Source organism: Polypterus senegalus, chromosome 12, assembly GCF_016835505.1.
Source record: "Polypterus senegalus isolate Bchr_013 chromosome 12, ASM1683550v1, whole genome shotgun sequence".
Taxonomy (NCBI): Eukaryota; Metazoa; Chordata; class Cladistia; order Polypteriformes; family Polypteridae; genus Polypterus; species Polypterus senegalus.
The window spans coordinates 72,055,461-72,081,799 of record NC_053165.1 but is presented as its reverse complement, the minus strand read 5'-3'; the positions used below and the strand labels follow the sequence as shown (position 1 = coordinate 72,081,799).

Sequence of the window (26,339 nt, the reverse complement as noted above, 5' to 3'; positions counted from 1 at the left end):
CCCTGGTCGCATGCTTATTTTTTCCCACTTTTAACAATCTTCATTTACTGGCGAGTAGCCAGAAGTGGTTTTCTGGTGTGGGGAGGGTAGGTGAAAATTACCAGGTGTGAAATTTCTGTAAACCGGGCGTTAGCATATCAGAATCTCTTGGACCAATAGCGTGAGTTTTCAGCATTCAACTTATATGACCGACATTATAAAATAACTAGCCAACCCGCGGCGTAGTACGCCACATAATTATTTATTGATGGGTGAACACTTCCTGAAAGACACAGTTGTCCAAATGGGGTGGGTTTGAGGATACGACTGTGAGTGAATGAAAAGATGGAACTCTGGAGAGAGCAACATAAAATTGTCCGTGACTGAAAACTGGTTTTGGCAGATACAGACATATCTTTTTGAAAGTTTGTCCCTGTGCCTTATTAATTGTCATTGCAAAGGCCAATCTAACTGGAAATTGTCTGCGTGTTAAAGTAAAAGGCAAATTTGAATCTGATGGGGTCAGGGAAATCCGGGGAATAAGGACAGTTTGTGAGGTAGCAGCTGCGATAGGTTTACACACCAGTACATTGCAGTGAATGCTGGTAACAATCAGGAAGACGGGCAGGCGGGCAAACCAACAAAAACACTATACAGTAATCCCTTGCTATATCGCGCTTTGACTTTCGCGGTTTCACTCTATCGCGGATTTTAAATGTAAGCACATCTAAATATATATCATAGATTTTTCGCTGGTTCGTGGATTTCTGCAGACACTGTGTCTTTTAATTTATGCTACACGCTTCCTCAGTTTGTTTGCCCTGTTGATTTCATACAAGGGACGCTATTGGCGGATGGCTTAGAAGCTACCCAATCAGAGCATGTATTACATATTAACTAAAACTCCTCAATGCTATAAGATATGCATCCCGCGCGGAGCTTAATTGTTTGCTTGTCTCTGTCTCTATCTCGCCCTCTCTGACATTCTCTGCGCCTGACGGAGGAGATGTGAGCAGAGGTGCTGTTTGCACAGAGGCTGTTTGCTTAGAAGATACTAACGCTCCTCTAAAAATGCTGCGGCAAACTTAAAAGCACAAGTATTGATTTTTTGATTGTTTGCTTTTCTTTGCGAGCTCTCTCTCTCTCTCTCTGAAATTCTCTGCTCCTGAAGAGAAGAAGATCTATTTGCATTCTTTTAATTGTGAGAAAGAACTGTCATCTCTGTCTTGTCATAGAGGACAGTTTAAACTTTTGACTAAAGGGTGTTATTTCATGTCTAGAGGGCTCTAATAATGTTAACAGTGTGGGAGAGTTTATAAGGGCTTAAAATATATAAAAATAACTACACAAACATATGGTTTCTACTTCACGGATTTTCGTCTATCGCGGGGGGTTCTGGAACGCAACCCCCGCAATCGAGGAGGGATTATTGTACTCTTAGTATGGTATGAATCAGGTTTTTGTAGACAAAGGTTTTCCCTGTTCCTGCAGGACCATCTAAGAAGAAGCATGTTTGTCGCAGATGGGAATCGCTGTATGCAGCGTGTAAAACAGTTTGCGAGGCTGGACGTGGTAGGAGGGTTAGACTTGGTGGACGGGGCTCTGTTGTGCATATCACATGATGCGGGAGGAGGGTTAGAATTGGCGGGCGGGGCTCTGTCGTGCGTATCCCATCGTCTCTGTCTTGCGTGCCATGGTCGGCTGCTTAGTGAATTATATATATAGATAATAATAATAATACATTTTATTTATGTAGCGCCTTTCCCATGCTCAAGGCACTTACAGAATATAAGAAAGAACGGCAGGATATATAGTATATAGCATTGTACAAACCAAATAAATAAATAAAGAAGGTTAAGACAGTAAATTCAGAGAAAAAAAGCCTAACAGACACAATTGATGGTCCAGCGCACACACACACACACACAGGTTATATGACATCTTGACATGGAGGTAAACTGAGAGAAGGGTAATAAAGTCAATTAGAGCTAAAAGCCTTCCTGAACAGATGAGTTTTAAAAGAATTCATGGAGTCAGCTGACCTGATTAATTTCGGTAGGTCATTCCAGAGTCTGGACACTCGCTATACAGCTGAAGGCCCTGTCACCCATGGAGTGTAGGTTAGTGTGGGGCACAACAAGATTACCAGAATCAGAGGACCTTAGTGGGCGGGCAGGCACATCGTGATGGAGAAGGTCACTGATGTAGTTTGGCGCGAGGTCGTTTAAGGCTTTGTAGGTTATTAGTAGGATTTTATATTCGATTGTGTAAGACACGGGGAGCCAGTGAAGGTGAAGCAGGATGGGTGCGATGTGCTCGCTGCTGCTGGTTCGAGTGACGACTCTTGCAGCCAAGTTTTGAATAAGCTGGAGCTGTGACAGAAGATTAGAAGGGGCACCTGCCAGCAGCGAGTTACAATAATTGATGTGGGATGTGATAAAAGCAGGGACAAGTTTTTTAGCGTTAGAAAAGGAGAGGAAGGAGCGAACACGGGATATGTGACAGAGGTGAAAATAAGAAAGTTTCTTAATGTGATTTATGTGGGCGGAATAAGAAAGGGAGGAATCAAACATGACCCCAAGATTCTTTGCAGCAGAGGCAGGCCTGATGAGTTCACCGCCAAGATGGACTGCGAAGGAGCTCATTTTATGAAGTTGCACTTTAGTCCCAATCTGCAGGAGTTCAGTACCAGAAATTATATGGTAAAATCAAGCCCTGACTTATACACGAGTATATACAGTAAATGTAAAGAATTATTATTATTATTATTATTATGTGGTATGGCTGCTGTACAATACAGATTATCACCAGTAATTGTAATTAATCCATATTATTCAGTTAATATCGACAGAGATAGTTTGTCTAATCTAAAAAGACTGCCATATAAAATTAAAGGACCTGAATTTTGAGAATTATAGATAACATTGGGACATAGAATAAACCCAATAATGACCAAGTCCAAACAGCGTTGCGTGTCAATTTTTGAAGGTTATTTTAAAGTTGCGCCTCTTGATTGTCAAACCTATGGCAGTTCTGGGGGTGGAGGTGGTGTGGAGCCTGTCCCAAGCAGTAGTGGGCACATAGCAGCAGCCAGCTGTGGCTGGGGTACCCCATCCATTATATGGTCCACCGTCAAACGCTTTCACGTTCGGGTTTTGGGATACGAGAGGTAACCTCGTGTCAACATTCATTTGGTGCCTTGGCCAGAATCAAGACCCTCACTCTCTAGTGCCAAGTGCTAACAATTCTGCCCACTGCTGCATTTGCAGTTTGAGAACTTTCTATTGTTCTTCCCTTTGATTTCTGCATTTTCCTTAAATTCGCATGTTGGCAGTTTTTCCATTGTAAATAAAATATTCATCCCAACTTTGACTTGAATTTCAACTTGCCGGCATTTGCGAACACTTGATGTGCAAAAACGTGCCTTTCTGCGGCATCCCAGCTTCAAAACCCCGGACAACTCACTTGATTTTGGGCAGGATGCTCGAGGGAGCCATAATAGTGACACACGCATGTGCCTCACTGCCATTTGAGGCGTTTCTGTCTGGCACCGGCCACCAGGGAAATGCGATCGTCAGATTCAGAGAGGTCGTGGCAGCCAAACCTGTGAAGGAGGAACAAGTTCAGTGAAATCTGACAACTTGCAAGACATAAAAACCAAACAAAACACAGTGCTTTAAAATGATGACATACAGTACATACTGTAATTGGAATTATTTCCAGCATTAAAATAGTGAATAATAATCCCATCATATCTGCCTTGGGCCAACAGTCTTATCTTTTGTTGCTGTTTTCCGTGTTTTTTGGTTTGGGTTAACGATCCCCACTGACTTAATACCCCAACACTTTCTATGTTATGTACTGTGGTGGTCGTCTGGGGGTTGTGCCCAGTCGCCATGCCTGGACGGACCAGGAGAGGGACTGTGCCATCCCAGGACCACGAGAGGGCAGCTGCCCCACCTGGTATGTGGGCCACGGGGTTTGAGCATAGAAGCTCAACCCTACAAGGGCCCGTAGACACCACCGGGGGCGCCCGGACAATTGTGCGGCCTCGAAGGTCATCACTTCTGCCACACCCGGAGGAGCTGGCGGAAGGAATACCGGGGACACCCGGAGGGTTTCCGGATATTCATGCAGCACTTCCTGCTGGAGGAAGTCAATCAGAGAGCACCTGGAGTACGTCCGGGTGAGAATAAAAGGGGTTGCCTCCCTCTAGTCGATAGCTGGAGTCAGTAGGAAGAGGACAGAGATCGGTGGAGAGGTGTGGAGGCAGTGCAGGACCATTGGAGGGCCCGTGAAGAGGGTGTTTGGTGCAGGGGCACTGTGTGTTGTGTGGACATTTTGTAAATAAACTTGTGCTTTTTGGAACCATCGGTGTGTGCCTGTCTGTGTTCCGGGGCTGAGCTTCCACAGTACCCATCTTGTTCCCAAAAAAAACCCAAATAGTAAATGTGGTAAAGCTGTATGTTAACCTCCTTGGTGTGAACCCCAAGTGTGACTCAGAATTCTATGTAAATGTGGTTATTCCCGAGTCAGACTCGGGGTTATGTGTGACAATCTGCTTTACCGTGTAACACCTGAATAACTAAAACAGACCAATTAATAGCTTTACCACATTTATATGTTAACCTCCTTGGCATGATCCCCAAGCGTGACTAGGGCTTAGAATTCTATGTAAATGTGGTTATTCCCGAGTCAGACTCAGGGCGATGTGTGACAATCTGCTTTACCGTGTGAAGCCCGAATAACTAAAACAGACCAATTAGTAAATGTGGTAAAGCTGTATGTTGGCATGAACCCCAAGTGTGACTCAGGCTTCAAATTCTATGTAACTACGGTGTGGCTGGGTGCAGTAATGACAGTTCAGGACTGCAGCCGGAAATTCTGGGGAGCTAAGTCATCCATTTTCTTTGTCCAAAGACACAAAGTAAATAAAAAAAAGAAATGAAATTGGCACTCATGGACGCGTGTCCCTCTTGCAGGAATTCAAAAAGAGACCAGAGCGGAGGTTCCGTCAAGTTTCAGCAGAGCTCCATTTCATGTTGCTCAGGCCAAAAATGACGCTTCCTTCTAAGATGCCCTGGGATTTTATGGTGGCAGGGCTAAATGCTTTCAACTGGACGGCTTCTATGCACTGTGAGGAGAAAAGGAGATGACAGTGTCAGCAGAGACGCCCTTTCCCTTCTTGGTGGGCAATTACATACCTCAACTGAGCTTGGGTAGAGGTCCTCTGCCACATAAGCATGACAACAGCTATTCCCCCGAGTCAGACTCGGGGTGATGTGTGATGATCCGCTTTACAGAATTATGTCCAAATAACCAAAAGGGACCAATGAGTAAATGTGGCACAGCTGTTTATTAACCTCCTTGGCATTACATTCTATGCAAATACGGCTATTCCCGAGTCAGACTTGGTGTGATGTCTAGCAATCCGCTTCACAGTGTTAAGTCAGAATAACTGTGGGGGGCTGCATTCTTCTGCCATCAAGGGAATGAAATGACATCATGCTGCAAAAGAAATCATGAATATTTCCAAATGCTAAGAGATATTCAGGAAAATGACCACTCTAAAGGCAAATGCCACTCAAAAGTAATGTATCGATATTCAGGAGTGGGGCAGCACTTTTTAACAAATCACCATGGTGTAAAGCCAGTTTTAGAACAAACTGAAGCTGAACAATTAGTTGAATCAAGTGATAGCAATGATGCTGTGATTTGGCCATCAGGCATTGACAGGGACGGTAAACTGATGTATAGGGCACTGTATGATCAATACTGCCATGATATGCCTGGTGAATTTGGTCACCACTGGGGCCATAACACAAGATGAATGCAATCAACGTGACTTTAGCCTCATAAGGACTGTTCACAATGCAGCAACTGTCAATGTGCGAGTCAGGAGACATGTAGAAGTCACCAAGCCTGGCGCTGTGGCAGCCTACAAGTAGCACAAGCGGCACGTCGATCATGTGGTTTAGACACTCTACCCTCTTATGCTCAAATGACAAAAAAAAATATTTAAAGAGAAGGGCGCAATGAAACACGCTGCTACTGACCTGATTGTGATGCTGGGCTGTGCTTTGGTGACCGTTTCAAAACATGTGACATGACAGATGGATATTAAATCTGCATCAGTACAGTAGTGGACAGCAGACAGAGCTTTTCTACTGCATTTACACTGATGTTTTGGTATTTACATTGTAACCACCAGAGGTCGCCCCTTGAACCCAAACCTCAGACACTGCAATACCCAACACACTTTTAGGATAAAATAACAGGAATATTTATTCATCTTCGACACCATCACAAAATCACCCTTCTTAAAGATCATGCACAATCACAATACATCAAACCAGGTCTTCCTCCTCCCATCCTCCGACTGAATGTTGCCCACTGCCTTCCGACTCTGACTCATCCAAGGGCGGTGGTGGGTTTTCTTTTAAACTGCTTCTTGCTTCCTGTCTCAGTCATATGGATCATTCACAAACCGGGGCATTCTGGCGGATCCCAAAGACCCCCGAGAGGGCTGCGTCTCCGGACACCCATTCCCGTGCCACCCTGCAGGTGTCCTAAAGTGACCCAGCCCTGAGGAACGCTGCCACCTGTTTGTATGGGGGAGTGAACTGCTCCCGGTGGCCTCATACACCTGCACCTTTCATTATGGCCTCCTGGCCAGGTATGAATCCTTCATTTATCCCGGCAAGGATGCCGGCCCTTCCTTCGAGGCACCAACAACATGTTTTCAATGCACATCATATTTTTTAAAGTGGGGGAAAGCAGACAGATAGATAGATGTGAAGTTCAACATGGCACCTCAAGGCAAAGAACTCTCTGAGGATCTGAAAACAAGAATTGTTGCTCTCCATAAAGATGGCCGATAAGAAGAGTGCCAACACCCTGAAACTGAGCTGCAGCACGGCGGCCAAGACCACACAGTGACAGGTTTAACGGGACGGGTTCCACTCAGAACAGGCCTTGCCATGGTTGACCAAAGAAGTTGAGTGCACGTGCTCAGCGTCATATCCAGAGGTTGTCATTTGAAAATAGACATATGAGTGCTGCCAGCATTGCTGCAGAAGTCAGCCTGTCAGTGCTCAGACCATACGCCCGCTGCACACGGCATCAAATTGGTCTGCATGGCTGTCGTCCCAGAAGGAAGCTTCTTCTAAAGATGATGCACAAGAAAGCCTGCAAACAATTTGCTGAAGACAAGCAGACGAAGGACATGGATTACTGGAACCGTGTCCTGTGGTCTGATAAGACCAAGATAAACTTATTTGGTTCAGATGGTGTCAAGCATGTGTGGCGGCAACCAGGTGAGGAGTACAAAGACAAGTGTGTCTTGCCTACAGTCAAGCATGGTGGTGGGAGTGTCATGGTTTGGGGCTGCATGAGTGCTGCCGGAACTGGAGAGCTACAGTTCATTGTGGGAACCATGAATGCCAACATGTACTGTGACATCGTGAAGCAGAGTGTGATCTCCTCCCTTCAGAAACTGAACATGATAACAACCCCAAACACACCTCCAAGACGACCAGTGAGGGTAAAGGTGCTGGACTGACCAAGCATGTCTCCAGACCTAAACCCTATTGAGCATCTGTGGGGCATCCTCAAATGGAAGGTGGAAGAGCGCAAGGTCTCTAACATCCAGCAGCTCCGTCATGTCGTCATGGAGGAGTGGAAGAGGATTCCAGTGGCAACCTGTGAAGCTTGTGTGAAATCCATGCCCAAGGGAGTTAAGGCAGTTATGGAAAATAATGGTGGGCGGCCACACAACATATTGACACTCTGGGCACAATTTGGACAGTTGCCAGTGGTTTAGACATTAATGGCTGTGTGTTGAGTTATTTTGAGGGGACAGCAGATTGACACTGCGATACAAACTGTACACAGACTACTGTACATTGGATCAAAGTGTCATATCTTCAGTGTTGTCCCATGAAAAGATAGAATAAAATATTTACAAAAATGTGAGGGGTGTACTCACTTTTGTGAGATACTGTAGATAGATAGATAGATAGATCTTTATTGTCATTGTCACTTTTACAAAGGAACAACGAAATTGAAGATGCAGTCGATTCAGTGTGAGGCATAAGAGTTAAAACGACACGAAGAGAGAAAACAATAACAAACCGAATAGTAATAAAAGTACTTTACAATTTATACAAATTGCACTTGTTGACTTCAGGTCTATATAGCACATTTAGATGATGATATCAAGCAGTTTTATTCTGGGTTAAGGGCCATGATTGCTTTTGGATAAAAGCTGTTTTTAAGGCGGTTGCCCCTGGTTTTCATTGCTCTGTATATCTTACCCGATAGCAGAAGCTGGAGGAGGCAATGACCGGGATGTGATGAATCCTGTGGAATGTCTATTGGTTTTTTGCGGCATCGGGAGGTGTAGATTTGTTCCAGAGTGGGGAGGGTATAACCAATTGACGACCCTGTGGAGCGCTTTCCTATCTGCTTTCCAATCTGTCCTTACGTGAGCGCACTATCGATGGAACAGTGATAAAAGGCAAGGAGCAGATTTTTGGGGAGATGGTTCTTTCTGAGGATTCTCAGTCTCTGTTGCGCCTTCTTCAGCAGCTCCTTGGTGTTGGCGCTCCAGGTCAGGTCATCCTCCAGCTCAATGCCCAGAAATCTAAACACCGGAAACACGGAAACCCTCGCCCCGCAAATGATGAGTGGCTAGATGTCAATGCTCAATAACAGTACTAGGGTGTTGTACCATGTTAGCCAATATGGATGTAGTAAGAAGTCAAGCAAGATGATGACTTTTATTTGCTAATTATAAAGGTTAGAATAGGCAAGCTTTCGAGGCAACTCGGGCCCCTTCTTCAGGTAAGATGTAATCAATATGTACATTTTGCCTGAAGAAGGGGCCCGAGCTGCCTCAAAAGCTTGCCGATTGTAATCTTTATATTTAGCCAATAAAAGGTGTCATCTTGTTTGACTTATTACTATGTCCATGTCCATGGTTAGGAGCAGGCGCTGATACAGCACATCGCCACACCCACCACATGACAAACCAACTCAGGATCCCAGATTGGGACACACCGCACCAGTTCAGATGGAATGGAACCAGTGTGAGGTTTTCTTACTATAGTGGGGAAAAAAATATTCAACATTTTGGACTAATTTTTCTGTGAAGCTACGGTGTTCTTCTTCTTCTTGAACCGTCTGTAGAAGCGTATTAACTTTTTCAGGGCTGATGTCTGTCAACGGAAAGGGTTGGGGATGATAATCAACTATTAACAGTGACAAAACCCACCGTTAACATTTCAGTTTGACTCTCTTTGCTAGAACAGAAAATTAGCTTTGTTGGATTGTGACTTGAACGAATAGTAAAGAGCAAACAACAGCAAAATTAGGCATCGACATCTGGCGAGCGCTCGAAGAGAACGCACAAAGCAAAATACTCCGTGGATGACGGATCACTGAGTCGGACTCTGACTTGTCGGACTCTGATTGTGATGCAAGTGATCTAGAGATTGAGACTGAAAATGAAAAGTGAGGTGCCGGCATCAGCTGATCGTGGTGCTGAACATGTTCGTGTAGTTGACGTGCCTACGGCACTGTTCACATGGGAGGACCGCCACTTACGATGACAAGAGGTACAAACCAGATTGCGTCACACTGCGGACGCTGCCGAAAACCCCCGCCATGACAAGACAGCCTGGCAGGCAGCCGTCGTGCTTCTCATGAGCGGTTCGAGCCACAGGTGATGGCGAACTGGCAGCTGCAGCACACAGCAACAGATGTTTTATGTTGATTTATGTGTGTGACGATTGCTTTGTGTGCTTTTCAGGAAAGCAAATATTCAGCCTTCAAAGAGTTAAAGTGACCTGAACAGTGCGGCATTTAATGAGGAGGAAGGAAACTGAAATGAGTTCACCAAGATGTGTACTTGACATGATTAAGGGTGCAGAGCCCCAATCTGACTATTGCCACAGGACTGCGGTTGTTCCCATGTCAGCCAGTCCTAACTGGCAAATGACACGGCCATTTCTGTGACCTCATTTTTACACTGAAGAAAATCCTCATATTTACTTTTGCATAATGAACAATCAATTAAAAAAAGAAAAGAAAATGATTAGTTATTTGTGACGTGTCTGCATGCAGTGTAGCTGCTCACCTTTAAGGCCCAACTTCTGTCCCTGCACAGTGGTCCAGATATTAAATGGCTTCAGGTCCTCCGAAGGTCTCTCTGAGTGTACAGATACAACAAAAGAGAAGTTCCTCAGTGTGCTGGCTTCTCGGTCAGAGGCATGCTGCCCAATTAGAGGAGATGCCCCGTGGGTTTGCTTCATTTCTTGAGGCGACGTCAACTCATCTGTTCTGTTGGCCGGGACACAAAACCAGAGCTGGGAGAGGGTACTCAATAGCTGGTTCCAATCCTGAAAGGGAGACAGCGGTGTTTAGTAAAAACCCAGGTAGTGTACAGTCAACTCACTTTGCATCTTTTTACACCTGACTGGAAACTTGTGACCTTATGTTGTGCTGTGAAATTTTGCATATAAAAGTTAATAAATGTGAAAAGATCCGACACGTTACACTCATAAAGGTTTGGGGCGGCCACCCGTGTATTGTCCCTGGCTGCAATGGCTTTTAAAATAGCACAGAAGTGTCTGCGATGGAGTCCAAAAGCGAACTGAAATCAGATTGTAAAACTGTCGGCTTTAAATGCCAAGGCCTGATGTGACATGTGGGAATCGGAAGTGATCTTCTTCTGATGTCACAGCCGGAAGTGATGTCATCCTAGGTGCTGGGACTGGAAGTGACATGTGGGGGGCAGAAGTGATTTCATCCTAGGCGCCTGAGCCAAAAGTGATCTTCTTCTGACATTACAGCGGGAAGTGACCTCATCCTAGGTGCCAGGACCGGAAGTGTAATGTGGGAACCAAAAGTGATCTTCTTCTGACATCTCAGTCGGAAGTGACATCATCTTAGGCATCGGGACCGGAAGTCACATCTTCAGGGATGAGTCAGACAGGGTTTCCCGTGTCTGGTCTGTAGAGACAACATAAGAAGGTTTAGCGCACCCCACCACCCCCTGGCCTGGTGTGGAATTACCCTCACTTGGTCCACACAACATCCTCCTACTCGCATGTGAGTGACAATAAATATTTTGTATATCTTTATTTGTAACTTAGACAAAGCAATATAACATTAGCATTATATCATTGATAACAACAGCAATGGTATGATGGTTAAAAACTCGAAGCCCATGACACATTCAAGGAGTCGGAGTTGGGAGGCAGCAGGCAACACTCCATGGACGTAGAGAGAAGAATTGTTTGACTTTTTGCAGAATTGCGTAAATCCATTCTGCTTGTGCAAGTGGTCTTTGAAGAGGTGCCTTTGATGTTATTCTAGTGACGTATGGGGTGTTGCTGTGTCTTGATTTTGGGGATCAGCGGTGCCCCCGTGCGGCCACACAAGTGATAATCCACTTATTTCCCCAACTACACACCGGGGTGGGGGATGGGGCACTCCTCTGCATTGCGATACTGGGACATTACCTGGTTGACATCAGGATTCTGAACTTCATGAGTCTGGATGTAGAAGCTGAAGCTGAAGAAGCAGCCCGCCAAGGATAGCAGGCAAACCAAAAAGATGACGAATGGAGGCCGGTGCTCCAGAAAGCTCCTCAGATTTCGCAGAGGCTGCACCATCCCAAGGTGAGTATTTGGAGGGGGTCAAACTGGTACCTGCAAATTGGAACAGAAATTGGGTAAGACCTTCATTTTGTGTGAAAAAGAGGGAGAGATGGTAAATCAAAAAAATATATATATTGCAAACTATAATAAAGCAATAATTTCTCTTCCCTATGGCTCACCATGGACCCCTTGTGAATGGCAGGCTACACGATTTAGAACTGCTGTCTCATAGTCCCGGAGGATTTTTGGCCAGCGTTCAGAAAATGAAGAGATGAGTGTGCAAAACCCTTGCTTACCTGGCGTCCTCCTCACGCATATTTTACTGTACTGGTGACATAACTGCCATTTTAGTCTTACTGGTTCAGTCTGATCACTTCCTGCGCTAAACCCAATTTGTTATAAAGCAGGAAAGTTCGATGAGCGGAGGCCGTTCTGAATATTAACGTATTCATCACTGGTGCCTGTCCATTTAGCAACTAAAGCCGATGTCACACTGCGTGACCTGTAATGGTGGCACATGTCAGAATAGCCGACTGCAGTTGTGATTAAAATGACTGAATATTTGGCCATCTCATGCCAGTGCTGTCATCCCCGCCCCCCTTTTTCTTTCAGCCAATAGTGTGCTGTTGTACAAAGGGTCAACAGCTACAATGACTTCAGCCTGTACTCGCCCGAGTGAAGAAGTATTGACAAAAATTGGAATATTCCGGGCAACCAGCTTTCCCATTTACTAAAAAAGCCCATGCTCGATGACGGGAGAAAAAAAAAAAAACTAACCAAGGTAAGCACCACGTATGCCACATTTTGGCTCTTTAGACTGGGGAGCTCCTCTCGCTAGACTGTCTCCGGGATCAGTGAGGCTTCCTTCAAGGTGCTCATCCTTTTGGAAAGCCAGGAACCTGAAGGGGTGGAGTCAGTTTGCCCTCACTGGGCAGCAGCAGCTCCCCCTCTCAGCCTGGAGTGGCATCACATAGCCGGGGAAGAGCTTGGATGGCGATCCGCAGACGTGCATGCGTGACAGAAGAATATATGTGTTCAGATTTCTGAAAACAGTGCACTGATACCGTTGGGAGTGAATCTGACAACATTTGTGAAGTGCCACCTTTTGGAATGACAGAGACACAGCAAGGAGACGGACAGACAGACAGACACATACTTACTCTTTAATTAAAGGTTAAGAGCACACACTGATACAGTGCAATGTGACAAACCAACTCAGGATCCCAGATTCGGACCCGAGTGCAGCCATGATATGGGTGACACCTCAGCACCACACTCGTTCAGATGGAGTGGAACAGTGTGAGATTTGCTTTTTATTTTTAGGATTTTAATGTTTCCTTGGCATTTATGCATTGCTTCCTGTTTATTGCACTTTTGTGTGTATTTCTACTGTAAATGCAGACCATCATTTGAGTCGGTGGAGTTTCTATTCCCTGATTAGCCAGGTGCCAGACTTTATTGTTAAGTCAGCCTCCGCAACTCCACGTAGGGTTCAAAACCTTAACAAGCGAGACCACTAAAATGAAGCAGAAACATCGATGGAGGAGTGGTGAACGTGAACGACGCGTTGACGCCGGTACTGTTTATGTTCCCCGTTATTCAGTTATGATGACAGTGTAGGAGAACGCAGCTATAGTCATAAAAATATGACCTGCAAAGTATGCATCTGAATTAAATGAGGTGCCCCCCCTTTCCCATTTACTAATAAAGACCACGTTCGATGGCAGGAAAAAAAAAACTAACAAAGGTAAGTGCCACATATGCCACATTTTGGCTCTTTAGACTGGGGAGCTCCTCTCGCTAGGCCGTCTCTAAGATCAATGAGGCCCTCCTTCAAGGTGCTCATCCCTTTGTAGAGCCAGGAACCGGAAGGGGAGGAGTCAGTTTGGACTCTCAAGAGTGTGGAGGAAGAAAATGACAACTCAATGAGCCGGGGCCGGCAGCAGCAGCGCCCCCTCTCAGCCTGGAGTGGCATCATATAGCCGGGGAAGAACTTGGATGGCGATCCGCAGACGTGCATGCGTGACACAAGAATATATGTGTTCAGATTTCTGAAAACAGTGCACTGATACCGTTGGGAGTGAATCTGACAACATTTGTGAAGTGCCACCTTTTGGAATGACAGAGACACAGCAAGGAGACGGACAGACAGACAGACACATACTTACTCTTTAATTAAAGGTTAAGAGCACACACTGATACAGTGCAATGTGACAAACCAACTCAGGATCCCAGATTCGGACCCGAGTGCAGCCATGATATGGGTGACACCTCAGCACCACACTCGTTCAGATGGAGTGGAACAGTGTGAGATTTGCTTTTTATTTTTAGGATTTTAATGTTTCCTTGGCATTTATGCATTGCTTCCTGTTTATTGCACTTTTGTGTGTATTTCTACTGTAAATGCAGACCATCATTTGAGTCGGTGGAGTTTCTATTCCCTGATTAGCCAGGTGCCAGACTTTATTGTTAAGTCAGCCTCCGCAACTCCACGTAGGGTTCAAAACCTTAACAAGCGAGACCACTAAAATGAAGCAGAAACATCGATGGAGGAGTGGTGAACGTGAACGACGCGTTGACGCCGGTACTGTTTATGTTCCCCGTTATTCAGTTATGATGACAGTGTAGGAGAACTGGCAGCTATAGTCATAAAAATATGACCTGCAAAGTATGCATCTGAATTAAATGAGGTGCCCCCCCTTTCCCATTTACTAATAAAGACCACGTTCGATGGCAGGAAAAAAAAAAAAACTAACAAAGGTAAGTGCCACATATGCCACATTTTGGCTCTTTAGACTGGGGAGCTCCTCTCGCTAGGCCGTCTCTAAGATCAATGAGGCCCTCCTTCAAGGTGCTCATCCCTTTGTAGAGCCAGGAACCGGAAGGGGAGGAGTCAGTTTGGACTCTCAAGAGTGTGGAGGAAGAAAATGACAACTCAATGAGCGGGGCGGCAGCAGCAGCGCCCCTCTCAGCCTGGAGTGGCATCATATAGCGGGAAGAACTTGGATGGCGATCCAGAGCGTGCATCGTGACACAAGAATATATGTGTTCAGATTTCTGAAAACAGTGCACTGATACCGTTGGGAGTGAATCTGACAACATTTGTGAAGTGCCACCTTTTGGAATGACAGAGACACAGCAAGGAGACGGACAGACAGACAGACACATACTTACTCTTTAATTAAAGGTTAAGAGCACACACTGATACAGTGCAATGTGACAAACCAACTCAGGATCCCAGATTCGGACCCGAGTGCAGCCATGATATGGGTGACACCTCAGCACCACACTCGTTCAGATGGAGTGGAACAGTGTGAGATTTGCTTTTTATTTTTAGGATTTTAATGTTTCCTTGGCATTTATGCATTGCTTCCTGTTTATTGCACTTTTGTGTGTATTTCTACTGTAAATGCAGACCATCATTTGAGTCGGTGGAGTTTCTATTCCCTGATTAGCCAGGTGCCAGACTTTATTGTTAAGTCAGCCTCCGCAACTCCACGTAGGGTTCAAAACCTTAACAAGCGAGACCACTAAAATGAAGCAGAAACATCGATGGAGGAGTGGTGAACGTGAACGACGCGTTGACGCCGGTACTGTTTATGTTCCCCGTTATTCAGTTATGATGACAGTGTAGGAGAACTGGCAGCTATAGTCATAAAATATGACCTGCAAAGTATGCATCTGAATTAAATGAGGTGCCCCCCCTTTCCCATTTACTAATAAAGACCACGTTCGATGGCAGGAAAAAAAAAAACTAACAAAGGTAAGTGCCACATATGCCACATTTTGGCTCTTTAGACTGGGGAGCTCCTCTCGCTAGGCCGTCTCTAAGATCAATGAGGCCCTCCTTCAAGGTGCTCATCCCTTTGTAGAGCCAGGAACCGGAAGGGAGGAGTCAGTTTGGACTCTCAAGAGTGTGGAGGAAGAAAATGACAACTCAATGAGCGGGGCCGGCAGCAGCAGCCCCTCTCAGCCTGGAGTGGCATCATATAGCGGGGAAGAACTTGGATGGCGATCCAGACGTGCATGCGTGACACAAGAATATATGTGTTCAGATTTCTGAAAACAGTGCACTGATACCGTTGGGAGTGAATCTGACAACATTTGTGAAGTGCCACCTTTTGGAATGACAGAGACACAGCAAGGAGACGGACAGACAGACAGACACATACTTACTCTTTAATTAAAGGTTAAGAGCACACACTGATACAGTGCAATGTGACAAACCAACTCAGGATCCCAGATTCGGACCCGAGTGCAGCCATGATATGGGTGACACCTCAGCACCACACTCGTTCAGATGGAGTGGAACAGTGTGAGATTTGCTTTTTATTTTTAGGATTTTAATGTTTCCTTGGCATTTATGCATTGCTTCCTGTTTATTGCACTTTTGTGTGTATTTCTACTGTAAATGCAGACCATCATTTGAGTCGGTGGAGTTTCTATTCCCTGATTAGCCAGGTGCCAGACTTTATTGTTAAGTCAGCCTCCGCAACTCCACGTAGGGTTCAAAACCTTAACAAGCGAGACCACTAAAATGAAGCAGAAACATCGATGGAGGAGTGGTGAACGTGAACGACGCGTTGACGCCGGTACTGTTTATGTTCCCCGTTATTCAGTTATGATGACAGTGTAGGAGAACTGGCAGCTATAGTCATAAAAATATGACCTGCAAAGTATGCATCTGAATTAAATGAGGTGCCCCCCCTTTCCCATTTACTAATAAAGACCACGTTCGATGGCAGGAAAAAAAAAAAAACTAACAAAGGTAAGTGCCACATATGCCACATTTTGGCTCTTTAGACTGGGGAGCTCCTCTCGCTAGGCCGTCTCTAAGATCAATGAGGCCCTCCTTCAAGGTGCTCATCCCTTTGTAGAGCCAGGAACCGGAAGGGGAGGAGTCAGTTTGGACTCTCAAGAGTGTGGAGGAAGAAAATGACAACTCAATGAGCCGGGCGGCAGCAGCAGCGCCCCCTCTCAGCCTGGAGTGGCATCATATAGCCGGGGAAGAACTTGGATGGCGATCCGCAGACGTGCATGCGTGACACAAGAATATATGTGTTCAGATTTCTGAAAACAGTGCACTGATACCGTTGGGAGTGAATCTGACAACATTTGTGAAGTGCCACCTTTTGGAATGACAGAGACACAGCAAGGAGACGGACAGACAGACAGACACATACTTACTCTTTAATTAAAGGTTAAGAGCACACACTGATACAGTGCAATGTGACAAACCAACTCAGGATCCCAGATTCGGACCCGAGTGCAGCCATGATATGGGTGACACCTCAGCACCACACTCGTTCAGATGGAGTGGAACAGTGTGAGATTTGCTTTTTATTTTTAGGATTTTAATGTTTCCTTGGCATTTATGCATTGCTTCCTGTTTATTGCACTTTTGTGTGTATTTCTACTGTAAATGCAGACCATCATTTGAGTCGGTGGAGTTTCTATTCCCTGATTAGCCAGGTGCCAGACTTTATTGTTAAGTCAGCCTCCGCAACTCCACGTAGGGTTCAAAACCTTAACAAGCGAGACCACTAAAATGAAGCAGAAACATCGATGGAGGAGTGGTGAACGTGAGCAGCGTTGCGCGGTACTGTTTATGTTCCCCGTTATTCAGTTATGATGACAGTGTAGGAGAACTGGCAGCTATAGTCATAAAAATATGACCTGCAAAGTATGCATCTGAATTAAATGAGGTGCCCCCCCTTTCCCATTTACTAATAAAGACCACGTTCGATGGCAGGAAAAAAAAAACTAACAAAGGTAAGTGCCACATATGCCACATTTTGGCTCTTTAGACTGGGGAGCTCCTCTCGCTAGGCCGTCTCTAAGATCAATGAGGCCCTCCTTCAAGGTGCTCATCCCTTTGTAGAGCCAGGAACCGGAAGGGGAGGAGTCAGTTTGGACTCTCAAGAGTGTGGAGGAAGAAAATGACAACTCAATGAGCCGGGGCCGGCAGCAGCAGCGCCCCCTCTCAGCCTGGAGTGGCATCATATAGCCGGGGAAGAACTTGGATGGCGATCCGCAGACGTGCATGCGTGACACAAGAATATATGTGTTCAGATTTCTGAAAACAGTGCACTGATACCGTTGGGAGTGAATCTGACAACATTTGTGAAGTGCCACCTTTTGGAATGACAGAGACACAGCAAGGAGACGGACAGACAGACAGACACATACTTACTCTTTAATTAAAGGTTAAGAGCACACACTGATACAGTGCAATGTGACAAACCAACTCAGGATCCCAGATTCGGACCCGAGTGCAGCCATGATATGGGTGACACCTCAGCACCACACTCGTTCAGATGGAGTGGAACAGTGTGAGATTTGCTTTTTATTTTTAGGATTTTAATGTTTCCTTGGCATTTATGCATTGCTTCCTGTTTATTGCACTTTTGTGTGTATTTCTACTGTAAATGCAGACCATCATTTGAGTCGGTGGAGTTTCTATTCCCTGATTAGCCAGGTGCCAGACTTTATTGTTAAGTCAGCCTCCGCAACTCCACGTAGGGTTCAAAACCTTAACAAGCGAGACCACTAAAATGAAGCAGAAACATCGATGGAGGAGTGGTGAACGTGAACGACGCGTTGACGCCGGTACTGTTTATGTTCCCCGTTATTCAGTTATGATGACAGTGTAGGAGAACTGGCAGCTATAGTCATAAAAATATGACCTGCAAAGTATGCATCTGAATTAAATGAGGTGCCCCCCCTTTCCCATTTACTAATAAAGACCACGTTCGATGGCAGGAAAAAAAAAAAAACTAACAAAGGTAAGTGCCACATATGCCACATTTTGGCTCTTTAGACTGGGGAGCTCCTCTCGCTAGGCCGTCTCTAAGATCAATGAGGCCCTCCTTCAAGGTGCTCATCCCTTTGTAGAGCCAGGAACCGGAAGGGAGGAGTCAGTTTGGACTCTCAAGAGTGTGGAGGAAGAAAATGACAACTCAATGAGCCGGGGCCGGCAGCAGCAGCGCCCCCTCTCAGCCTGGAGTGGCATCATATAGCCGGGGAAGAACTTGGATGGCGATCCGCAGACGTGCATGCGTGACACAAGAATATATGTGTTCAGATTTCTGAAAAACAGTGCACTGATACCATTTGTTACGCGCCACCTTTTGAAATGACAGAGACATAGCAAGTGGACGGACGGACAGACACACACATAGTTACTCGTTTATTTAGGTGGATTTTAATGTTTCCTTGACGTTTATATATTGCTTCCTGTTTACTGCGCTTTTGTGTGTATTTCTACTGTAAATGCAGACCATCATTTGAGTCGGTGGAGTTTCTATTCCCTAGTTAGCCAGGTGCCAGTCTTTATTGTTAAGTCAGCCTCCACACGTTTTTTTTTTCTCCATTAGGGGATTCCAGAGAACCTCAAACAAAGACCCCACAGCTTTCGGCCTATCGACACAAAGACAAAGAAGTGGAATGGCCAAGGGATTTGAGAAAAGAGCCTGGCAGCAGACTGTTATGGGTCCATTGCCATGGCAGCTAAAAAAAAAAAAAAAAAAAAGGCAAGCGCAGCTGTCACACGTCCCCAAAGCCAGCGGTTCCCTTTCTTGAGATATCTCTGTGATCTGTGCAATACCTGACGTGAGGAAAGACCAAACTCAAATCCTTGGGCGAGGCTCACTTTACGGTTCAAGCCACGCCACACTCACGCATGGGACTGGATTTTGGCAAAACTCACCAGGGTCATTCCAGTCCAACAAAAGGACGTCACTTGGGACCTCCAACAAGACACACAAAGACAGACCCCCATCAGACTGACGCTACTTCCAAATCATAGCGCAGATTACACTTTAAGAGTTTTAAAGCGCTTTACTCTCCTTATAATAAAAGCTCTCAGGGGGATGCTCGCTGATGCTGTGTCATTGTCTCTCACGAGACCACACCTGGAGCCCCCCGGTTGTTTTTGTTCTCCTTTGTCAGCTGTGGTTTCCATGTGACAAACATCCTACCAGGGTTTAGTCCTTGCCAAGGGGTTTAAATTACAAAAAAAGAGAAATGGAATCAAATGCAACTAAAGTGCGTAGTGAGAAAAAAAATGTATGAGGGAAGGTGACGCCAGTGTTTAGCAAGTCCGTTTCTGGACCCTGATTATTTCAAAGCAGGCCTGAACAGGGGGCTTATGGGACCGCCGCCCACCCCAGTAGCATTAGGCACAGGAGATGGTGATGAAGTGGCTGTTCATGAATTATTTACACCTGTCTCTTTATGTCCTTGAATTGTTTAGGGGTCTGTGTAGGGTTTACGATTTGAATCCAGTACTGGTTTCAGAAGTGGGAAATACCAGATGGTTCAAATTAGGAATGTTTTTTTATTTTGAATCCTTTCAGACGTCATTTTGAGTTTTGAAAGCGTCGCTATTTGCTCCACCCGTCGCTGGGGTCGAAGAACGGAGGTTGTGACCCTGATGTTCATCACGCAACAAGCTAAAACTGGCGTTAGCAACGTCGGTGGTCCTGCAGCTTTTCATTCTAACCATTGTCTTAATTAGTGAGCAGATTTTTTTTTTTTTTGGCCAATAAACTTCATTTAATTGGTTTGCTATGCAAGACTCTGGCCCTTCAAAGCAGGGGGTGAGCAACATCGGTGGTCCTGGAGGTCCACAGCACAGTGACTGTAGGTTTTAGTTTAATTAGAAACCAATTCCTACCATAGTGGATCTGATTCAATTGCATGGCTTTTTAGTGTTTTATCTAATAAAAATAAGTAAGTAAGGGTTCAAAACTTTAACAAGTGAAACCACTAAAATGAAGCAGAAACATGTTGCTTGCGCAATTAGAGCTTCATGGGTAATAATTCACTTCTGATGAAGCATTTGGGTTGGAAAAAAAAATTTCATTCCAACAGATGTTGCATCAGAAATATTAACACCATCTTTAAAAATTCCATACTAAATGGCAAATAACAGAGACATATGCATTTTATTTGTCATTGCAAGAGATGGCGTATAACATTTGCAGTACTAAAATGTATTGCACTTGTCATTCGAACAGATTCTGCATCACAAATATTAACACCGTTTTTAAAAATCCCATACCAAACGACATATAACAGAGATATATGCATTTTATTTGTCATTCCAACAGATGGTGCATCACAATCATTTGCAGTAATACAATTTATTGCACTTGTCATTCCAACAGATCGTGCATCACAAATATTAACAGTGTCTTTATGGATCCCATGCCAAATGGCATATAACAGAAATACATACATTTCATTTGTCGTTCCAACAGATGACGCATCACAAACATCTGAAGTAATAAAATACATCACATTTTTTATTCCAACAGATTGTGCATCACAAACATTGACAATGTCTTTACAGATCCCAAATGGCATATAACAAAGACATATACATTGCATTTGTCATTCCAACAGATGGTATATCCTGAACATTTGAAGTAATAAAATGCATTGCATGTGCCATTCTAACAAATGGCACATGGCAAACATTAACACTGCTTTTACGAATCCCATACCAAACGGCAAAAGACAGAGACATATGCATTGCATTTGTCATTCCAACAGATGGCACATCGCGAACATCAACACTGTGTTTATCAAGCCCATACCAAATGCCATATAACAGAGACAGGTGTATGGTGCACTGCAAATGTTCACGTTGAGGTCTATGCTGATTACTGCCATTGTTAACATTTTGAAAAATATGGAATCAGCTACACTTCACCTCTTGGAGATCCTGTGACACTATTCAATGTGAAAAGGCGCTTTTTGATGAATACACGTAACTGTGTTGGTTTCTCCATTCCAAGTTTTGCAAATAAGGTATCTAAAAACTGCTGTTAATGATCAATGAAGAACAATTCCAGAGTGGGACTGCTCATAGGTCAGTTGTGACGGAATATGCGATTAACAGCCCAATTGAGGTGGATTCTCCTCTATTCTGTTTCTCTTAGTGCTGTCTGGGTGTGGCAGTTGGTGCCACTGCTCTACTGCCAGGCTGCTCTCCTGGGTCTCAGATAATGCGGGTAAAGACTCTCTCAGCAGACTGGACGGTGAGCAGAGACTCCACTATAGAACACCCAGGAGGGGTAGGCCGCCAGTTAGCCGAGGTCTCCCTGAAGCCAGACATACCATATACAGTGGTGTGAAAAACTATTTGCCCCCTTCCTGATTTCTTATTCTTTTGCATGTTTGTCACACAAAATGTTTCTGATCATCAAACACATTTAACCATTAGTCAAATATAACACAAGTAAACACAAAATGCAGTTTTTAAATGATGGTTTTATTATTTAGGGAGAAAAAAAATCCAAACCTACATGGCGCTGTGTGAAAAAGTAATTGCCCCCTGAACCTAATAACTGGTTGGGCCACCCTTAGCAGCAATAACTGCAATCAAGCGTTTGCGATAACTTGCAATGAGTCTTTTACAGCGCTCTGGAGGAATTTTGGCCCACTCATCTTTGCAGAATTGTTGTAATTCAGCTTTATTTGAGGGTTTTCTAGCATGAACCGCCTTTTTAAGGTCATGCCATAGCATCTCAATTGGATTCAGGTCAGGACTTTGACTAGGCCACTCCAAAGTCTTCATTTTGTTTTCTTCAGCCATTCAGAGGTGGATTTGCTGGTGTGTTTTGGGTCATTGTCCTGTTGCAGCACCCAAGATCGCTTCAGCTTGAGTTGACAAACAGATGGCCGGACATTCTCCTTCAGGATTTTTTGGTAGACAGCAGAATTCATGGTTCCATCTATCACAGCAAGCCTTTCAGGTCCTGAAGCAGCAAAACAACTCCAGACCATCACACTACCACCACCATATTTTACTGGTGGTATGATGTTCTTTTTCTGAAATGCTGTGTTCCTTTTACTCCAGATGTAATGGGACATTTGCCTTCCAAAAAGTTCAACTTTTGTCTCGTCAGTCCACAAGGTATTTTCCCAAAAGTCTTGGAAATCATTGAGATGTTTCTTAGCAAAATTGAGACGAGCCCTAATGTTCTTTTTGCTTAACAGTGGTTTGTGTCTTGGAAATCTGCTATGCAGGCCGTTTTTGCCCAGTCTCTTTCTTATGATGGAGTCGTGAACACTGACCTTATTTGAGGCAAGTGAGGCCTGCAGTTTTTTAGACGTTGTCCTGGGGTCTTTTGTGACCTCTCGGATGAGTCGTCTCTGCGCTCTTGGGGTAATTTCGGTCGGCCGGCCACTCTTGGGAAGGTTCACCACTGTTCCATGTTTTTGCCATTTGTGGATAATGGCTCTCACTGTGGTTTGCTGGAGTCCCAAAGCTTTAGAAATGGCTTTATAACCTTTACCAGACTGATAGATCTCAATTACTTCTGTTCTCATTTGTTCCTGAATTTCTTTGGATCTTGGCATGATGTCTAGCTTTTGAGGTGCTTTTGGTCTACTTCTCTGTGTCAGGCAGCTCCTATTGAAGTGATTTCTTGATTGAAACAGGTGTGGCAGTAATCAGGCCTGGGGGTGGCTACGGAAATTGAACTCAGGTGTGATACACCACAGTTAGGTTCTTTTTTAACAAGGGGGCAATTACTTTTTCACACAGGGCCATGTAGGTTTGGATTAAATAATAAATAATAAAAACCATCCTTTAAAAACTGCATTTTGTGTTTACTTGTGTTATATTTGACTAATGGTTAAATGTGTTTGATGATCAGAAACATTTTGTGTGACAAACATACAAAAGAATAAGAAATCAGGAAGGGGGCAAATAGTTTTTCACACCACTGTATACATCTGGAAACAAACTGTGCTTATGAGGTGGCTCACTGTCACATTTCTAAACCAATCTGACGTCTAACAAAGATGGCCCTCAAAGTACAGGGCGGGGATTTCAATTTTGTTAACCTGATCTGACAGACAGCAAGCTTCTGATTATGATGAACTGCCTACTGCCAAAAGACCCCCGTTAGACAAAGAAACGTGTGTCGTGTTTGCTTTCTGCACGTTTTAAAAATAAACATTAGCTGTTGCAAAGTAAAAACCGTTCTGCAGCATCAGATCATACATCAATGGAGGAGTGGTGAACGTGAATGATGTGTTGTGGCCGGTGCTGTGTGTGCTCTCTGTTATTCAGTTATGACGACTGCGTGGGAGTCGAAGTGAGTTTGAAAGAACTGGCAGCTATAGTCATAAAAATATGACCTGCAAAGTATACATCTGAATTAAGCCGTGTGCCACACTCCCTGAAAAGGACTGCAGTTAAGGGAGGAATAACGGAGAACCGCAGGAGATGCGGATTTCAGTGCTCAAAACACCGGAAATCAACAAATCTGCCTAACGACGGCAGGCGATACAGAGACGAGCCTGAACAGCATCCATCTTCTGACTGAACGTCTACACGAATAACTTAAGAAATTTAACACGAATGTCTGATTAGAAACGGAAACAACTCGTGACTGATGGCCGCAGCGTTTTAACAGTGTGGTACATCCACATACCACAATGCTTATCTAAATCCGATTTGCTGTTGATATGTCCGAAAGTGATGCGACAGTCGAAATGAGAGAACGAGCTCATAACAGACGGAGGCACTAATCAAATGTACGGTGGTCTACGTGTGCATGTCTGTTTCCATTGTCCCAACATGCAAATTCATTATTAATCTCCCGTTACTTTGTGGAACTGAGCTCCTGAATGGACTTTTTCCAAGTTTTAGTTCAGTTTCACTTAAAACGCACTGACCGGAGGAATTGGGGGGGGGCGGCTGTTTTAGGACGAAGCCCTGTGGGCGGAGCCTGTGCAGCAATATCTACTTGGATTCCACTCACAACACGCTCTTTAACGGCGCTGTCCGCAGACGTATCTTGTCAGATGAGAATCGCGTCTGACCCCGCGAGACTACCAGTTCTTTGACTCTCTTTTAAAACCCATATCGCCTCCATTGTCAGCTGGCCATACACCATCACTTAATTAATGGACGGATATTGTTGGTCTCGAATTATGTTTAATCGGTCTAAATCTTGTTTAAACAAATACGGATTTCAATGTGCACCAGTACTGTATTTTGTAATTAGTATAATCTTGTAGTTTGACTGAGAATTGTTCACACCGCCCTGCGCCAGCACTCACTGAAGGGCGATGTACAAGAGTAAGTTGTACATCGTAGTGTAGAAATAGAAAAGGAGCACTCGATTATGGAGAAGCGGACTGCTGCCTCACCAGTTGCGATGTCGTCACATTTTTACTGGATTTAGAAAGCCCCCGGCTATTTCTGCTAGTGTAATCATTACGGTCTAACTAGTTTATTTTCGTCTTTTTCGTAGAGTGGTCTTTACCAAGATGTTCCGACAGCTGGAAACCAGAATAACTAAGATCCAACCGGCTTAAGGCTTAAAGACGCTCACAGCACCGCCTGGCGGGCACATTTCCATTGCTCCACATTTATTACATTATACTACACACTAAAACGATGCTTCCCGGCATTTGGAGAACACATCGAAAACAAGCAGGCAAGTATTCCAGCGAGTGCAACCGCCGGTCTGTTAGTAAGTTAAGCGTTGATTACTCACGAATGAACGACAGATAGCCTTTTCGGAGTTGGCCTCAGTAGAGACGCTTCCGCCCCGCACTGCAGACAACACACGTTGTGCGTCCTCCGACAGGAAACGACACCTCTGTTCCCTCGTGGGTCGAGAAACAACAGCTAGGGCAAACCGCTCTTCGTTTGTTTCCCCACGAATTATTGATGCGGCGGACACGAATTTGTGCGACGTCATCACAACAAACTTTGGTCCGTCACGTGGATGCTGCAAGTGGACGCTGCGCGCTACCTGCTTTGTCGGGACAAGCTCAGTTCTCCTGGGCGGTTGTAGCTCGCGACGTTTGCCGGGCATTTTTTATAAAACATGTATATATATAATACCGCATTTTTCGTCAGGAATGTTTCAATTCAGATATCGGAGAAAGTAAAGCTTTGCCTACTGCATTAAGAATCAAAGGCAGCTTTCCAGTTCAAAAATGAATGAGTTGAACAGTCAGACGCCTTACTGTATCTGTGTAAAGGTCAGAAGTTTTTTTATGTGTTTTTCTAATGTCTTAAAGTTCTAACATCTGTAAAATAGAAGAGCGATTGAATTTGATGTGGCGTTAAAATACACAGCGTTGGCCCTTTTCTGTTTATTTTCTTACTTATTTTGCCATTTCTTCATATCGTAGAATAGTGGATCTTAAAGGTCCCCCAGAGCACCACGGGAATACGTGAAGCCCATCCCCATGATATTGCCCCTCTTGTATGGTTTGCAGCAATCTTGGCAAAGGTGCTTGTTTTTTAAATTTAAATTATTTTTTAAAATATATTTCCAAAAGCCTATTTGATGCTACTGCTATTAGCAATGCCTGTATATTTAAACGCGTAATACACAATAAAGAAGCCATTTTATTAAATACATATTATTTTGCTACTGCTGGGGTTTCATAATCACAACGTAAAATGAGTTGGCATGTTTAAGGATAAAAAATAACCTGTAATTGCCAACATACAGAATTTCCCTTGGGGATTATCTATCTATCTATCTATCTATTTATCTGTCTACAGAATTTGTCACAGCATACAATTTTGATAATAGCAAAGGCTGCTAATATCTTGGATAAAGTCTTGTCAATGTACATGAATGTATTTTGTATTGTGTGTAGGAATAAAATGCATTGTGTTTATCATTCCAACAAATGGCGCATCACACACAT

The 26,339-nt window shown here is 44.4% G+C and overlaps 2 protein-coding genes across 2 annotated transcripts in view; one reads left to right on the top strand and one right to left on the bottom strand.

Moving 5' to 3' along the window:
- The window catches only part of zgc:158398 (uncharacterized protein LOC568894 homolog), a 35,527-nt gene extending 10,258 nt beyond the window's left edge, over nucleotides 1-25,269 (bottom strand). Inside the window, exons 1-4 of the mRNA XM_039772226.1 lie at nucleotides 25,166-25,269; nucleotides 11,505-11,693; nucleotides 10,118-10,379; nucleotides 3,445-3,583 (exon numbers count right to left, since the gene is read on the bottom strand). Of these exons, the coding sequence (XP_039628160.1) occupies nucleotides 3,445-3,583; nucleotides 10,118-10,379; nucleotides 11,505-11,657 (554 nt within the window). The 5' untranslated portion in view covers nucleotides 11,658-11,693; nucleotides 25,166-25,269. The remainder of the gene's footprint in view (nucleotides 1-3,444; nucleotides 3,584-10,117; nucleotides 10,380-11,504; nucleotides 11,694-25,165) is intronic.
- A 140-nt stretch (nucleotides 25,270-25,409) lies between these two features.
- smtnb (smoothelin b) overlaps nucleotides 25,410-26,339 on the top strand; it is a 121,194-nt gene continuing 120,264 nt past the window's right edge. Inside the window, exon 1 of the mRNA XM_039772219.1 lies at nucleotides 25,410-25,658. Within this exon, the coding sequence (XP_039628153.1) occupies nucleotides 25,614-25,658 (45 nt within the window). The 5' untranslated portion in view covers nucleotides 25,410-25,613. The remainder of the gene's footprint in view (nucleotides 25,659-26,339) is intronic.